This window comes from Hippichthys cyanospilos, chromosome 18, assembly GCF_059441005.1.
Source record: "Hippichthys cyanospilos isolate Australia breed blue-spotted pipefish chromosome 18, RoL_Hcya_1.0, whole genome shotgun sequence".
NCBI lineage: Eukaryota > Metazoa > Chordata > Actinopteri > Syngnathiformes > Syngnathidae > Hippichthys > Hippichthys cyanospilos.
Window position 1 is genome coordinate 1,740,107 of NC_142386.1, and position 10,533 is coordinate 1,750,639.

General features: G+C 42.3%; 1 protein-coding gene across 2 annotated transcripts; it reads left to right on the top strand.

Moving 5' to 3' along the window:
- Nucleotides 1-18: 18 nt before the first annotated feature.
- Nucleotides 19-10,491, top strand: c2cd2 (C2 calcium dependent domain containing 2). Of its 2 annotated transcripts, XM_088440938.1 has the most exons (14): nucleotides 19-861; nucleotides 1,099-1,194; nucleotides 2,856-2,975; nucleotides 5,463-5,564; nucleotides 5,652-5,768; nucleotides 6,046-6,157; nucleotides 6,887-6,995; nucleotides 7,077-7,141; nucleotides 7,326-7,441; nucleotides 7,523-7,691; nucleotides 8,040-8,281; nucleotides 8,349-8,616; nucleotides 9,262-9,298; nucleotides 9,680-10,491. In XM_088440938.1, the coding sequence occupies exons 1-14, from the start codon at nucleotides 544-546 to the stop codon at nucleotides 9,762-9,764; spliced, it is 1,956 nt and encodes a 651-aa protein (XP_088297064.1). In that variant the 5' UTR covers nucleotides 19-543; the 3' UTR covers nucleotides 9,765-10,491. The 2 variants fall into 2 exon arrangements, with proteins under 2 accessions (XP_088297064.1, XP_088297063.1); XM_088440937.1 differs by lacking the exon at nucleotides 9,262-9,298 and having other exon boundaries at nucleotides 22-861.
- The last annotated feature ends 42 nt before the right edge of the window (nucleotides 10,492-10,533 follow it).

Here is a 10,533-nt window from a genome sequence, read left to right on the forward strand (position 1 = left end):
CGCATCCAGCTCGCGGTGCATTGTGGGAGATACAGTTTGTGCCACATATCTTTTTCCCCAACGGTAACTTCTCGTACAATTACACTGCACATACAAACCTACTCATGAGAAGAGAGGGCTAATGTTTTTCTTCACATTTTTAAACACGTTTCATTGCAACTTTTAAAACCGGACACCGCGTTGTGGCGCCTCAACGAGGACTTTGGATATCATTCCTTTTAGGGGAAAGTTTGTCAGTCTTCGCTGCTAATGAGCTGGTTACGCGAGCCTTTAGCTGGGATTAGCCAACCGAGCTAACTAACGAATTCAATGGAGGTGTATTATAATGCTGACTCGCATGACACGAGGAATTGCCTTTTAGCTGCTTATAGGCTGAGTTTGTAACAACTGTCGCCGTTTCCGTTTGGGGCTTGGATACAAGGAACAACATGGACAAGAAGCATCATATATTTTGAGGATGGGATGGAGCCAAGTCATCATAACTGATTTTGTACTTAACGAAAAGGAACTGATGATGCTACGCACACTTTTACCGAAGGTGTGATGAACTGCAGTCTTCGTTTTCCTCAGCAAAGCATGTCCGACCTGGAAAGTTCCAGTTCGTATTTTGGTCTGGATGATCCGCAGTGGCTATGTATGGTCACACTTTTTATTGCATCCCTGGTTACCCTAGTACTGTATTTTGTACAGTATTTCCAACTAGGGGCAACAGGGTTGGAAAAGACTGTAACCGAGGACAATGCGGCGAAAGAGGAAGCCGCCTCTCTGCTTGGTTGGGCGCTGTCACTGACAAGCTGGAAAAGTCAGTGGAGAGGTGCATGGTGCAAGGCTTTGAATGCCCAATCAAGGGAGACCAGTGGGGTAAGAAACAAATGCCATGTCACCTCACTGTTACCTTTTGCAGTAAGCTTTGTCAAATTATAAAACAGCATAATTAGCATCATAACTGCAGATTAGATGGCCAGGTCGTTGTAATGTAGCAGGTCTGTGCATGCAGTGACAATGCATTTGTAATTAAAGACAGCTCAGGTATTTGCTCAGTTATCGGTTGCCATTTCACTTGCTGGATGTTGTCAATTTTGACTTTTTCTCGTGCAGAGTCCACTTATTCTGACCTTCGATGAGGATGACGTCGAAGCGTCTGAGCTCACGATCGGCCAAGTGTCCCGCTTTAAGAAATCAGCCGAAAACAAGGTACACCAGACGTCGTTTTACAGGGAACCCCATCAATTTATAAAGCCAAAATGATGGCAGAGTTTTTACTTTCTGGACCTGGTTTTCCCACCTCTGCCAAAAACACGCACGGCAGGGATATTGAACATTCCAAATTGCCCTTAGGTGTGTTTGGGAGTGTGAATGGTGGTTCTTCTCTGTGTGCCCTGCGATTGGCTGGCAACCAGCTCAGGGTGTCCCCTACCTGCTACTCAAAGACAACCGGGATAGGCACCAGCAAGCCTGGAACCCTTGTGAAGACAAGCAGTTAAGAAAACAGATGGATGGATGTTCTATAGCCCGCGCTCGTCTAAAGATGTAAATCTTTGTGCAATATGACTTAAGCCAGCAGTGTCAAAGTAAACACACCAAACAATACATGGGTGTTGGTGCAATTTCTGTAGTAAGCTTTTATTTTGAAGTTGGCCCCTGCAGCAGTAGTTGCTAGCAGCTAGCTTTCCATCGTTTTGAAACCCCGTTTTTATTGCCATCACATCCCGTCTCTACCAACATCAACACGTCACCATTAAAAAACATTCAGTCGCTGACGCTAAAAAACACGACAGTCAATTATGTTGTTATTTTAAAATGGTCACTTGAATGCCTCCATTTGTCATTGTCTTGCAAAGCAGACTGGAGCAGATCACAATGATCTTTTTTTTTTTTTTGCACATCTGATTGAAATAGATTGAAATAGAAATCATTGTCAAGCTGTTCATGAACTAAGATTTACGCCCCTATTTTTTTCAACATGATTACTTAAGGAGCTTGGGCCTCTTTTGGCTGCAGGAGGAGAATTTAATCAAGTGCCACTACAAAGAGGATTGGAACAAATTCCATTTCTTTTAGTTGTTTGCAATATGCGCAAACACACCCACTGGTCTTTGTTGGGAATGTAGTGAACAGAGGCTGATTTTTACTTAGCCAATCTGGCTTTATTTAAGAAGCTTATGTTGGCACTTTGATTGAAAACGAGAAGGCGTAGGGATACTTGCACAGGTGTGTTCAATTGCATACTTGCACATTGCACACATTAAGAATGAGTCATGTAGAAGATAGGGATCCAAACCAGTTTGAATTCTATTAGTATGTACGCTACTGTATATGGGGTTACAGGTTATTATGGAATGCATACTATGCTTTCTATGATTGATATGCAATACTGTAAGCGTTTTTAGGTACAAAATAAGTGTGGTATTTAAAGGCGTAGTTTACTTATTTGCTGTTTTTTAGCAGTAAAAGGTTCAGATTGTGTCTACTCTTTTTATATCAGCCATTTTTACATACTCTTTTAGCCCAACACCTGAAAATATTTGGAGAAAATATAATTACATGGGATTAAATGTCTGGATTTGTGGTCTATTCCTTTTTTGGTAACTCAAGTATTTTACATGGTGAGTTTAACGTTTGTTTTGGGCTTCTTCATTCACCCCGCCTCTGACTCCCATTACTGCTGGCTACGACGTTAGCTTTTTTTTTTGTTGTTGTATCGATCGGGTCCTAATGTGCTCTACCGCCAGCCCGTCAAATTATGACCAGATAGAGTTTGGCTTACAGTATTTAGTTTTTTTTTAAGGAAACAGAATAACTCCATTTTCTTTTGGAGACGTAGATCATTTCAGTGGCTTGCTGTCTTCCAACAGGCCGTGTGCTGCTGCGTGGTCGGCGAAAAGCTTCAGTTCTCTATCGGCGTGTCCACAGCTGCATCATTGTCGGCAGATCCTTGTAAATACACAGTGTGTATATCCCCGCTGGAGTTGCAGGTAAATGGACTGAGGGTTACCCGAAGGAGAAATAATCTGCACCTTTTTACACTGTGTGAATATTGTTGTTTAGTGGATGATCTGATTAAAAGTGACATACATGCGTCCCAGAATTGGATCACTGCCTTTCAGTAGTCGGGAGCATTAGATTACATGCTTGACGTATCTTTTCGGGTTGGGCAAATGTCTCAAATGATAAAACTGCCCCACTTCATCTATTTAGTTATTTCTTTATTTTTTGTAATAAGCACAGTGGAAGAGTAACTGTTTTGTTTGTTTTGTTTTTAGTTTGGTATTAAAATTTGAGATTCATCTGTGTATATGAGTGTAATTTGGTCTTGCGGTGTTTACATGTGCTATGTTTTCTTTTTCTTTTTTTTTTTAGCTTTAAAGCAGTGCTTCTCAATTATATATTTTTAAAAGAATTAAGTATTAGAGCTGTCAAAGTTAATTGATTTGTGATTGCGATATTATTTTAAGTGGATTGGCTCTACATGTTTTTTTTGCACTGTAGGCAAGTTTACCTCAGCATTTGACATATTTTCATTTTGCTATTCGTCAAGTCGATAGCATGTTGATGACTCAGCTCCTCAAATTAGCATATCAGTCATCATTTGAAATGCGTATATGTTCTTTGTTTATCTTCCCTCTTCGAGCTCAGCAACAAGAGGGTAGCCTGATTTTAGCTGCGCTAATCTTTTATCCCGTATTTAGGTTCAGTTTAAGATCTTCTATGCAGGCTAACCCACTTGTATAAAGATTATTTTTAAACCAATAAGGTGCTTGTCACACCTTGGCGTTCCCTGAGCTCTTTGGACCATAAATACAACTTGAGTGAGTGGCTAGAGAGCTAAAGTCAGGATTAGAAGCTGTAGGTCAACATAAAAGGAGGATTCGGCATTAGTCTGGAAAGGTCAGAAAGCCTTTTCAGAAGACCCCATCCGTCCAGTGGAACAATTGGTTAGCATTTGACTCAAAAACATGCTGGAATAGTCCTGGCATGCCAGGACTGCGAGTGCGTTGATAAGTAGAACGAACACAAGCGCTGGCTGTGGACGCTGTCGACCACAATAACGCAAACTGTACCCAGTTGAAAGCAGTTGAGCGCCTTTCAACCCACTCTTGAGCCACACTGCTTCTTGCATGCGAGCACACCCACTGACACGTTTGTGTAAATCTGTTATGCAAGAGGGATGGACAATAAATCAAATTAATTTGATCAATTGGTCTTTTTCAAAATAGAATGTTTGAAAATGAGTTCAAACGTAAGTGAATGTCACATGACCAACAGGCGAGCGCTGATTGGTGGTTACCTGAATCTCGAGCACAGTTGCTGCCATTTTTAGTCAACAGTAAGTGAAAAACATCAAATTAATTATAGACAAAATATTAGGTTTGTACTGCTAAAAATAGCAAAATAAAAATGCACAAATAAAGGCGCTTTCCATGAAGCAAGTTATGCACAAGGTTATGTCAGTCAGTCAGGTAGTTTGTAACGGTATGCAGTGAACATAAAAGGTTTTCCTGCAAATTATTTCTACTCTTACTCTTTGTATTATGTTTAAAAAACACACAGTTATTATTGTCATTTGTTGTGTGGACTTTCCTCTTCATGTGGACTAATTTGGCAGTCAGTACACTACACAATGTGACATTGTTCTTTGGATCTATCTAGACGTCCTCAGCGCGCTCTGATGTGGCTTTTGTTTGGCATGCTTGGCATTACGCAGGCAGCTCTGCAGTAACACTTCAAATCCAGGCATGCTAGGACATGAATGGCATCTGCAATTTGTCTCTTCCATTCTTTTGCGTCATCTCTTAGCATTGTATATAAACATGGGGTCAATGTGTATTTTGCTGACTAAGCAAGGTCAAATGCATATGCTGTGTGTACTGAATACTGGTTCTGATTTGAAATTCCTTTGAAAGCCGGAGAGCCGCAGTAAATGAGTACCTGGGGTTGAACGTCTGAACGGTAAAGATGTATAAAAACATCTTTAAATACATGAGGTGTTACTTTTAAAAACACATTTTTCCATTTCCGCCTTTTGTCACATGACCAAACCCAAAAAACTGGAAATCTGTGATTTGGTTGTTGCCAAGTTTTTTTTGAAGGTATTATTAAATTCAGTATCCACAAAATTTTACTGCTTATAACAACTTAATGTGTTTAATATAATTTTAAGCTAACCAGCAGATGAGTTGTATAACAACAATGTGCTGCACAAAGCATGACTTGCAGGTCATTATTTTATAATACAGTTTTTTGCTTATTTTAGTACAAAAATATTTGTAAATCTTTGTTTTTCATCCTTTTCTGACAGCCACAGCACTTGAGACTGTTTTTGAATGTCTTTGATATAGTCCAAAAAACATTTGTGTTTTCCACCAGAGGAATGACTGTGCTGAAATTAATTCGCACGATATGATCTTCCTCCGCAATCCCCTTTAAGACATCATGAATATTTTGCCCCGCGTGTTCCTCAGCTTGAGCTACACTTTCAAGAAGCTGAAGATCAAGTCAGAGTGAGCTGGGGCATTTCTCACCTGGACACAGAAATGGTGCAGGTGACACCCAGTTTGCTGCAGGTACTTTTCTCCTCGTGGATATTGATTGTTGTACCTAAAAGACCTTGTTTGCAATTTGAAGTGTGCCGTCATCGTTTGTCTTCTCAGGACAATGTCAGCACTTCCTGTGCGGCAGCAGTAAAGGAGCAGTTGAGGCAAGTGCTGTGTGCCACGCGACCCTCTGTGTTACTGAGCTGCAAGCCTTCTCAGGCCGCTGAGGTCAAGGTGGGTCCTTGAGTCATGCTTCAGTTGAATAGCGCCAAAGAGCCAATATGCTCTGCTTCGCGTTTGCATTCTTTCGATGTTTGATTCACGGAGGCCTTTTATTTTAAAATATTGAACAAACTTGACTTTGTTTGCTTGGAGTGAGAGAAGGAATTTCTTTCTCGTGTTGCAACAGATTTTTCCAACTATAGCCCGTAGAGTTCATTTCGAGAAACACGATCCAAAGCGTTTTTGCGCTTAAGTATCATAACTCAGACGCTTAATTGATGTTTTTCAGCACGATTCATCCAATAAAGTGTTTTCACCGCCCAAGCCGCCCCGTGCGCACGACTGGAAGCTTCTTGTGAAAAACATTCGTGTGACCCTCCGTCAGCAGGAAGATGCTGCAGGTAGCTAAATTGTACAGTTAGTTTGCTAATGGTGTGGTATTATGTTTGACTACAGCGTATCATTTTTAGCAAGGGACTGCAACCCACATTTCTCGAGCCAGATGTGACTCTCTCGGAGCCTCTGGATGATAATGAGTATTTAATCAGAATTTATTCTAAATGTAATTGTGAATATGAAAATTATGGCGCTTTTGTAACATTAAAATACAATTTGTGATGTCAGTTTATGTTAGAAGTTTGAAGTTTTGGTGTTTATCTAGTTAATATTTTTTTGCAAACTGTGTAATCTTCTAATCATTTATTTCGGTTTAATTTCACAAATGAGAAGATTACTTAAAAACACATTTAATTTTGATTTAATCATCCTTTAGTTATCCTCACTTGTGATATCAAAACGCCTTTGTGGCTCCCGGTGTTTTGTATTACATTTTGCCGACTCCTCCATTATAGCAAGGCAAGAGATTTTTTTTTAATGGCATCAATGAAAACTTAATGGTTATGTTCAATTGAAGAAAGAAGCAACAACTTCATTCATGAAGACTTCCTATATGAAGAAATGCATAGGAAGCCTTTTGTTCTGTCACACTATAGCGTTAGAGGGTCGTGCCTAGTATATTTCCATCCATGTCTCCTGATTGACAGCTGTCCCTGGTAACTGGCTGCACATTGCATTGTTCTAATTCTGATGTGGGCAGAAATATGATTTTTTTTTTTTCCTTCTGATTACAGGCAGCATATGTCCTCTGTGTGTTCTCCAGTTAGATGACCCCCCACAAAAGTTTAACACACCCGTTTTGAAGAACACAGCCAACCCTGCGTGGGATCAGCCCTTTGTCTTGTAAATTTCCCGACACACAAGCTTAACAAAAACAAAATGACAATTCTTTTTCTCAATTCCTGTAATATATGTTCCCTCCAGCGAGCTGAATGGCCGATCAAAAGAGCTTATTATTCAGTTGATGAATGATGGACAACCTCAAGAGGGTGAGGATTTTTTTTTTCCAATCAGGGTATTTTGTAACTATTAATATATGAATATTAAGGCCAATATTTGGCCGAAAAAAATAACACCATTCGTGGTTAGAGATTATTTTTGGCCGACCTTTGAAAGGCATAATGTAATTGGTCGGGCCCCAGTGAATACCCCTTTGTTTTTGTTCTCTTTCAGATGGCGTTCTGGGCCAGGTTTCAGTGCCTTTTGACCTTGTTAGGAAGCAGCCTAAAGGAACGCAAACATTTTCACTCATGACCAAAGATGAAGTGACGGGATCGCTTACGACTGACGTAAGGCTCACTTTTATGTTTTTCTTGGATGAACGGTTGTCCAAGAACAATGTGTAGCATATTGGCAACCCTGTTTTTCAGTTTACCTACCTGGACCCCAGTGAGGTGAGGTCCTGGCAGCCGCCAACCCCAGCCTCCACAAAGAGAGTTGAGATGGACCGCACCGTCATGCCCTGCGGCACGGTGGTCACCACCATCACTGCGGTCAAGAGCAAACCGGGCCGCATGCTCCCTCCTGGACTCAGCGTTGGTAAGAAAGCAAAAATATGATTAATAGTCCCTACGGCTAAGTCCTATATGTCACGTCATGTCATGCCTATCACAGCAACCATTGTTAATGGTCTGCATGACAATCACACCGGAAATGCGCTGAGAAGGCCAACTTCAAAATTAACCTTAGTTTACCAAATGATAAATGGACATGAATGCCATTGTACACCTTTATTCACTTCGAACAGCTTTAGTCTTTTAACTGCAACTGTTGCTCCCGACTCCAGCAATAATATTTATTACTATGCAAATATTTGATATTAGGTTCAGGTTTTCTGTGGGATACCCGGATACCAAAAATACTCAACTTTCCCGCCTTTATCATCAGATTCTTCGCAAAAAGCAATGGCCGAGAAGCCCAAACTTTCAGAGCGGCGTGTTTCAGAGCAGATGTCAATGTTGGGCGCAACGGTTAGCAAGGCCCTGTCTTCATCGGACACTGAGCTGCTCATGCTAAACGGCACGGACCCCGTGGCTGAGGCCGCCATCAAACAACTCCATCAGTCTGCCAAGCAGAAGCTCAGGTCCCCAGTGAAGAAGAGCACCATCATCATCTCTGGCATTGCCAAAGTGAGCGTGGATTCGCTGGGCTACACGCTCGACTTTGCGCTCGACTGATTGCTTCTTCAATCTCCAGACGCCGTTGTCGCAGGACGATGAGCTGGCTCTGATGGCGGGCTACGCCGCGGCCATGGATGCTTCGATGTCCGACGAAAGCTCCTCGCAGGATATGACCACGGCTATCGTGTCGGGGACCAGCAGCCCCCCGGAGGATTCGGAACACGAGGACGGTCCCAGCGGAGTGGGCCGTCCTCCGGAGGATTGGGAGAGCCGGGGGGGAGACGATCCCAATCACACTTCGCTCTCCATGTGTGTGTCGGAGGTCAGCTGCAAAAAGCGAAGAGGTAAGGCTTTGTGGACGTTGCCGTTTTAAAAGACCTTTAAAGTCAAATACTGCAAAGTCCAACCGTTGGGGTTAAACGTGCCATTGTAAAGGTCACTCGCCATCGCAAAAGTGGTGTGATAATCATCCATGCAGAATTGGCTTCTCGGGGCAACATAATGCAAGACTATCCATTTCTTGCATAAATCAAATTAATGGAATTATAGCTTTTGTTCAGATTATCAAATGAATTTACCACTTGTGACCAATCAGAGTCAGTCTCAGCATTTTCCAGAGTCAATACAAGGAGCGAGGGCAACCCGTGCCAAAGTTGACTTTGACTGGCTCATATTGGCCACAATGTGAGCAAGAAAATGGCCCACGTTGAATGAGAGGCAACGGAAGGAAAAAGTTACATTACATGAATTCACTTTATATCACTTCCAAGTGGATTTTTATTTTGACACTGAATTACAATTTAGAAGTTAAATATCATCCAGGAAGGGATCGTGTTTGACTTTAAAGGTTTCGCTGTATCGATGTTTAGATCGCAAGCTCAGTGATTTCGATTTTTTTTTTTTAAAAGATCTCGACCACTTCTGTTTTGGTTGTTCTCTCTGTCCTCTTCACTGTCTCAATCTTTGTGCTGTTATTACTGCCGTCTTAGAGGAAAGCAGTCCTAAGCACACGTTCTATCCAGATGAGTAAGTTACCGCTTGGGAGTAGTTTCTTTAGTACGTGCTTTAGTTTTCATTACGTAGATTGAGTAGTTTAGAGCTAATTGTTCACTTCATGTTTTTTTTTCCCCCAGAAGTATACACCGATCACTGATGCGCACCATCCAGAGAACTTTTTAACTCATAATTAGAGTGAACCTTAGTCCTAACTTTTTTTTTTCTTACACACCAGTATGTAGTTTAAGCCTTCAATCGCTTTAGTCACTTTTAGGGGGGGGGGGGGGCAATTTTGAGCATTTTGACTGACCAAAGTTGGATGGCGCTCCCCGGTAGTTTCCCGTTTACATCCTTCCACGTCGAATGCCGGAACCAAATCTCACCCCCTCTAACCCCACTTGGTCACCACAGGCAGCTTCTTCCGGAAGAGCGCCAAGCTGTTCTTCCGTCGGCGCCACGGGCGCAAGGAGCCCGGGATGAGCCAGTCCCACAATGACCTGGTGTACCTGGAGTCTCCCTCCGGCGTGGAGCGGCCCAGCAAAAGCGCCACGCTCAGTCGCATGCTCAGCCGCAAGAGCAAAAGCAAAGCCAATGGATCCGCCTCCGTCGGCCAGCCCCCCGCGTGACCCCGCCCCCACCTCCTCTCGCACTGCGTGCAACCTCCATTGGCCGGCGTCGGTGGACTCTTCAATGCAAGTTGACGTATTTTCATTGGATTTGAGAGGTTATCGTTTTGCACGTTTCCTCCATTTTGGTTTTACGCAGCCTTCCGAAGCGCTTTTGTGGCCTTGTTACCGACTGACGCGGGCCTTCGTGTCTACCTCCCCGGCGTCGAGTTAGAAAACGTCGACCGTCCCCGACGGGTGATGAGAGTGGGATTTGACGATTTGCACACTTTTCAGTCTGTTTTCTATTTTCAGTGCAATGACTGTTATGGATATTCACAAAGGGAGATGATGCATCGCTTCGAGTTTTCAGCGGGAGTTATATGACTACTTGTGGGCATGGATACTTTGAAATAGGATATTTAAATGCAACATTTGTATGCAAAATGTTTTCTTTTATTCTGTGATCAAAGCAGTGAGTGGATGTGTAAACACCTGTAACATCAAAATCTGTATCGGCCACGCAATATCAAAATATGAAATAGATTGGGATTATTGCAATGAAATCAAAATCGATGTCCAAGATCTAGATAAAAACTTCTAACGTTGACAGGATAACTTTGTGTGTGTTTATGTGTACCTCTTTGGGAAAAAAAGCAA

Excerpts from the sequence above, each read along its gene's own strand:
- c2cd2 (XM_088440937.1), top strand. The coding sequence starts at position 544 with ATGAACTGCAGTCTTCGTTTTCCTCAGCAAAGCATGTCCGACCTGGAA. Across the intron at positions 862-1,098 it reads AATCAAGGGAGACCAGTGGG|AGTCCACTTATTCTGACCTT; the intron begins GTAAGAAACAAA and ends TTTCTCGTGCAG. Across the intron at positions 5,565-5,651 it reads TGACACCCAGTTTGCTGCAG|GACAATGTCAGCACTTCCTG; the intron begins GTACTTTTCTCC and ends TTGTCTTCTCAG.